This window comes from Bicyclus anynana, chromosome 4, assembly GCF_947172395.1.
Source record: "Bicyclus anynana chromosome 4, ilBicAnyn1.1, whole genome shotgun sequence".
In the NCBI taxonomy this organism is placed as follows: domain Eukaryota; kingdom Metazoa; phylum Arthropoda; class Insecta; order Lepidoptera; family Nymphalidae; genus Bicyclus; species Bicyclus anynana.
This window is the reverse complement of record NC_069086.1, coordinates 15,838,014-15,844,986: the sequence shown is the minus strand read 5'-3', so window position 1 is coordinate 15,844,986 and position 6,973 is coordinate 15,838,014. Positions and strand designations below refer to the sequence as shown.

The 6,973-nt window shown below is 40.8% G+C and overlaps 1 protein-coding gene across 1 annotated transcript; it reads left to right on the top strand.

Moving 5' to 3' along the window:
• The first annotated feature begins 899 nt into the window (after positions 1-899).
• LOC112053468 (zinc metalloproteinase nas-4-like) lies at positions 900-6,269 on the top strand. The gene is made up of 5 exons (XM_052881182.1): positions 900-1,316; positions 1,887-1,996; positions 4,138-4,348; positions 5,461-5,597; positions 5,916-6,269. Exons 1-5 carry the CDS (start codon positions 1,286-1,288, stop codon positions 6,138-6,140), a joined length of 714 nt encoding a protein of 237 aa, XP_052737142.1. The 5' UTR covers positions 900-1,285; the 3' UTR covers positions 6,141-6,269.
• Positions 6,270-6,973: the final 704 nt, after the last annotated feature.

Here is a 6,973-nt window from a genome sequence, read left to right as displayed (position 1 = left end):
TATTAACGTAATCATACGGATTACTTGCTACTTATATTATTTTATCAAATTAATCCAAAATTATAAAGATAACTAATTGATTGCGTTCCTACGACAATATTTGAAGATGGTAAAAGCAGATATATAATTTGAGTATAAAAACCAACAACAATAGGTATTTAAAAAAAAAATATGCAGTGGGTGGTAGTGCTACCCTGTCTCATAGGGGTCGCTGTGAGCAGCCCGCCTGTGACAAAGACTAGGGAGGAGATTCAAGCGTTCAAAGAAGCTTTGGAAAAAAGCAGAATAGGTAGGTAGGCATTTTATTTTTCTGTACTTACTTACTTTTGAACCGTGATAGCCCAGTGGAAATTCTGTCTCCGATTCCGGAGGGTGTGAGTTCGAATACGGGGCATGCACCTCCAACTTTTCAGTTGTGTGCATTTTAAGAAATTAAATTGGACTATTGGCCTAACCCCTCTCATTCTGAGAGGAGACCTCGCAGCAGAGAGCCGAATATGGGTTGATAACGACGACTTACTTACTAGCCCATGACTCTGCTTTTTAGTGGTAAAAGAATTATCTAAATCGGTTCAGTATATCCAGAGATATCCCCCCCCCCACACACACATTAAAGAATGCGGATTGGCAGGTTCAGGGCGATAATGTTAATTTTCATAACTACCACTATCAAACGTTAACTATGATACTCGTAACCAGGATAGACGGGGGTCAGGATGGGATTGTAAATTTACGGGACATTACTTACTAACCTATGACACTCTGCTTCTACTGGTAAAAGAATTATCTAAAACGGTTCAGCATATCCCCCCCCCCCCCCCCCCACAAACACACTGAAGGATGCGGATTGCCAAGTACAGGGCGATAATGTTAATTTTCATAACTTACCACTATCAGACCAATATCAGAGTAACCGGGATCGACGGACGCCAGGATGAAACGAGACTTTTAGTAGAAATTAAGTAGAATTAAGAGCCTGCTTTAAGTAGAAAAATCGTGATGTTCATGATCGTATGTATATTCCTACACGTAGGTACATTCTCAGCTATTGGAACTATCTATATTGATCGACGTAACGACTTTCACATGTTATACAGATGATGGAGTGCTATTGGATTCACGTGTCCTAGAGAACCCTGAAGCGAATATATGGGAGAACAGCGGCAAGTACCAGGGAGACATAGTCCTCGACGATGAGCAGATCGAAGCCTTGGTGGCAGGCTTTGCTGGCGGCGGCTCTAGGGCAGCGTATGTCGTGCCCAATAGGACGTGGCCAGGAAACGTGATGGTATACGAGTTTGGTGCTAATGAGTTCAGTAAGTTAATATTCTTAATAATTCTTGTACAAAATATACAAAAAATGTTGACGGCCTCCGTGGCGCAGTAGTATGCGTGGTGGATTTACAAGACGGAAGTTCCGGCTGGGCCGATTGAGATTTTCTTAATTGGTCCAGGTCTGGCTGTCTGGAGGCTCTCGGCCGTGGCCAGTTACCACCCTATCGACAAAGACCGCCAAGCGAATTAGCATTCTGATACGATGTTGTGTAAAAACCGAAAGGGGTGTGGATTTTCATCCTCGTACTAACAAGATAGCCCGCTTTCATCTTAGATTGCATCACTTACCAGGTGAGATTGTAGTCAAGGGCTAACTTGCAAAGAAAAAACAATAAATTAAACCTGCTGCCGTTTACGTGAGAGAAATGTAAGCCAGACAGAGTGGTAACTTACGAGTTACGTTACGAAATGTAAACCTCCCATAAGAAGTTATCACTTCATAAATATTTCAGACTCAGTATCGTGATGTTTGGAAGTCCCTACAAAAGGCCTATGTCCTGCAGTGGACGTCCATCGGCTCATATGATGATGATGATGATGAAATATTTCAGATGCTGCTCAACAGCAAGCTATTTTACGAGCCATGGGATGGGTCGAGCATTTCTCGTGCGTCCGGTTCCGTTTGCGACGACCAAACGAACAGAACTACGTGCTGATCACTGTTAGTATATGTTGTACATATTAGTTATTAACTATCATTAATGATGGTTTAGCCAGTAGTTTTTGAAGCAATATATTTTTTAAAGTAAGTACCTACTAAATTTTATTAATAAAAATTTAAATTTTAGGTATCGTTCGTTCGTTATTAACCCATATACGGCTCACTGCTGAGCTCGAGTCTCCTCTCAGAATGAGACGGGTTAGGCCAATAGTCCACCTCGCTGGCACCTGGCTGCGGATTGACAGACTTCACACACGCAGAGAATTTTCTCAATTATCTGGTGTGCAGGTTTCCTCACGATGTTTTCCTTCACCGTTTGAGACACGTGATATTTAATTTCTTAAAATGCACATAACTGAAAAGTTGGAGGTGCATGCCACGGATCGGATTCGAACCTACGCCCTCCGGAATCGGAGGCAGATCCACTAGGCTATCACAGCTCCTGTTAGTAATTATGTTTTACATATTAGTTTTAATTCTTCAAAGTAAGTTCTTATCGTCATCATTATCAATCCATATTCAACTCACTTCTGAGCACGAGTCTCCTCTTATGATGAGACGGGTTAAGCCAATATTCCACCACGCTGGCACAATGCGGACTTCACACACGCTGAGAATTAAGAAAATTCTCAGGTATGGAGGATTCCTCAGGATGTTTTCCTTCTAGGTTTGGAACATGTGTTATTTAATTTCTTAAAATGCACATAACTAAGAAGTTGGAGGTGCATGGCTCGGAGCAGATTGGAACCTACGCCCTCCGGAATCGGAGGCAGAGGTCATATCCACTAGGCTATCACGGCTCCTGATAGTATAAGTTTTACTTATTAGTTATAATTCTCCAAAGTACGTTCTTATCATCATCATTATCAATATATATTCAACTCACCTCTGAGCACGAGTCTCCTCTTCCTCTTACAATGAGGCGGGTTAGGCCAATAGCCCACCACGCTGACACAATTCGGATTGACAGACTTCACACACGCAGATAATTAAGAAAATTTTCAGGTATGGAGGGATGCACGATGCTTTTCCTTCACAAACGTTGAAGGCATGTGATTTTTAATTTTTTTAATGCAAAAACCGGACCGGATTCGAAGCGACGCTCTCCGCAACGGAGTTTGAGGTAGAGATTCACTGGGCTAACACGGTTCTCCATGTTCTTAAAGCTACTCTCTATAAAAATTGTTTTGCGTCAGAGACCATAAATTACGTTAATCGTCGAAATCGAATAATTTAATCTTTCTATCATCATCTCCTTTCCCTTATGTGGGGTCGGAAAAATATGTCAATCTTTTCCATTCGTCTCTACTACTCGTCAACTCTTGTTCTAAAATATTTTCAATTTAAATCCTCAACCCAGAGTTGGGACGTTGTTGATGTAACATCCCGTGTCTCGGAGAGTATGTTAAGCCGTCGGTCACTATCGTTCAGTGGCGTGCATAAGGTTTTCAACTAGAGTATGCACTATAAGTAAAACTTGGAAAATTCCTTGTCTAACTATGTATTCTGTGGCCCAACATAGGTTGTATTGGGTTCTTAGGGTAGGCAGTACATTTTTGCATCAATGATGTGCACGCCACTGCTATCATTTACTTATTATGATAGTGGTTGTTAATTAATTAACATTATCACTATAAGCCCGTCAACCCGCATTGGAGTGGCGTGTTGGGTCTAAGCACCATATAAGCAGGGGGATCCGTTTGTGGGCCGTTACATAGACTAGCCACACACCATCCGATAAGCCCATATGCCTGCAGCGCGAACGACTTGACATCCGATAAAACTGATCGTGTATTGGTCGTGATGTGTATGATGTTATCATCATCATTATCATTATCAGCCGATAGATGTCCACTGCTGGACATAGGCCTCTTGCATGGACCTCCAAGCACAACGATCTCGAGCCGGCAGCATCCAGCGGCTCATTGCAACCCTCTTGATGTCCTCGGTCCACTCAATTGGAGTCGACTAACAACTGCGCTTTCCAATGATCTCATGCATATCGACAATCAGTTTTTACGGCTAGTATAATGATGACATGGCCAAGCTTCACTTTCTTCTCCTTAAGAGAGCACCACCAACTAACTTTACCTTCGAACTACGAGTAGGAATCTTTACTATAAATTTGTGTGTACTCCCAGGGAAGACCCACGGGTTGCTACGCACGCATCGGCTTCCACGCCACTGGGCACATCCACACCCTCAACCTGGCCCGCAACGAGCCGGGGCGCGGCTGCCTGAACAACATCGTCATCATCCACGAACTGCTACACAACCTCGGCTTCTTCCACATGCAGTCCGCTTACGAAAGATACAACTATGTACGCATTAACTGGGCTAACATTCGACAAGGTTAGTGAATACATAACCCTTCCCTTGGCGTATTTGATAGGGTATTGGCTAAGATCATTTCCTGGGGTGGGCCTAGCCCATGACATGCCGCTAAGCTGAGTCGATACTCAATATAAAAAATTCTTTTACAATCTTTGTGGCCGCAGGCACGGCTAAAGTAATTTTATGGACTTTTCATTTTAAATCAGTAGCTCAGATTTCCAGGGTGGGCACTGGACCATTCTAGGGTGGGCTCAGCCCACCTGCCCCCCCTCGCTATATACGCCTATGAACCTTTCTTGCAGTCAGGTAAAAATATAACTTAAACATTGTTATAAAAACATACCGATCAACTTGAGAACCTCCTTTTTGAAGTCGGTTAAAAAACTAGCAAAACTCCGCGGTTTCTCACCCGCGCATTTCCCAGTCCCGTAGGAATATGTGGTTGATGAAAAATTATAAAAAAATAAATAATATTGGAAAAACGCGGAAGTATTCAATCCTACTAATATAACGCGAAAGTTTGTATGGATGTATGTTTGGATGTTTGTTACTCTCTAACGCCGCAACTACTGAACAATTTGGCTGAAAAAGATGGAAATAAATTTTACTCTGGATTAACACATTTATTTTTCATCCCGGAAAATCCATGGTTCCCGAGGGATTTGTGAAAAACTGAATTTCACGCGGAAAAAGTCACGGGCATCCGCTAGTTATTTATATTGAGTATGTTAATTCAGTCTGAATACAATATTTATTTATGACTTAAGACATGACATATTAAAACTTTGCGTATGTGATATAAATACAAATCTATGAACAAGACGAGCCATGGAGATAGACATTTTTCTTTCAAACAATCTTCCATACTTAGTGCATCCGATAGCAAATATAAAAATTTTATAACCCTAAGAGCCGATTTTACAGAATAACTAAATTATTTAAAATCATGTGGTGACCTGTCGGACAATTTTCAGGGGACATATTTGTTATCTCCACTATCTCCTATTGAAATGTCCGTTCTGAGAAAAATAAAAAGTATATGCTAATTAACTTTAAGCATTTGAGAAAATAGTCATTTTGTAATCACGGACAGACACGTCAATTTTATTTATATGTATTGATGTTTGCAGGCATGGCTCACAACTTTTATCGTTGGCCGCGTAACTCTGTCAACCTGTTAAACCTGCCATATGAGTACCAGAGCTCCATGCACTACAGCACCCACGCGTTCAGTATTAACGGGAGACCAACTATCGAAGCTACAAGGGTAAGATAATAAAGGTTATGGCTCATTAGAGCCATCCAGCACAGATGTTTGAAGATCGTTTCTAATACGGATCTGTTATCGCCGCGTTGCAACGACTTGCGGTACGGATGGCTTCAGTGTGCTCGTGGCGTTCGAGACGTCTACATCTCTTGTTGTGTTCCTTATGCGTTACCTACTTGAGATAGGCGGGGAGAGTGACTTGAGTGGAAAAGGGGAGTGTTTGTTAACATCCATCATCATCATTATCATCGTCAAAATTATGATTATGATGATGATGAAAATATGATTAGGAACGAACAGTTTAAATTATTATTGCAGAGTTTCCCGGGAACGATGGGTCACATGGTCTACGTCACCCACTGGGACTGGGTGAGGTTGCGCCGGCACTACAACTGCCCTGGAGCGTGGAATGAGAGAGACATGCAGGAATTAAAGGAAGAGGTGGAGCGCACACTACCTCTAATGCTCGCTGTACCACCAACAACGGCTGACAAGATCGAAGATGGCGACGATGAACAAATGATTGTTGACGAAGCAAAATAAATGAGATATTTACTCGTAAAAACAAATAATGTATCTATTATTTAAAAACTAGCGGACGCGCGCGATTTCGTCCGCGTGAACCTACCCCTACCCTAAGTATCCTATGCCCGTCTCCTGGTTCTAAGCTACCTCTCCACCAATTTTTAGTCAAATCGGTTCAGCCGTTCTAGAGTAAAGTAATGAAATAATAAATATAACTAACACGACTTTCTTATACACATAGGTATGTATAGAAATAGATATAGAACTTTACAACTATTTAAACTTATAAATTAAATCTGAAACCTTAATTTCAACGCAACGAGGCATGCTTATTACCTACCTAGTGCTCAAGGTAAGGCTATACTCAAAATAAATAGAATTATTTCTTAGGCCAAGACACCTACTCGAAGTTGTCAACTCTTTGGTCGGTACTTGATCTAAGCAACTGACTGAGAAGCGTGTTGCTTTTTAATTTTAATTAAAAGGGAATGCCCATCCCCGGCAATTTACTTAAATCTAAAAAAATCTTGAAACTTCAACTTTAATAATGAAATTATTACTTTTTCAAAAAAAGAATTTGTTTTACGACTTTTTTAAATCATCTTTTGTTTGTTCATTACTATGAGTTTTACTATTTTAGATATTTTTTGAAGACTTAAGATTAGTTTGTTTATTCGTTTTCTTGTTTGTTAAGCTTGTTGATAACAGAAAAGAACAATACAGCTTCAAATGTTACTTCGCCGCTTTGGTTCACCGTCGAACATTTTGCCCTAGACGCGAATTGAGAAACTCCTCCTTTTTTTGAAGTCGGTTAAAAAATACATTTTTCTTCAAGAAACATAATTTTATTA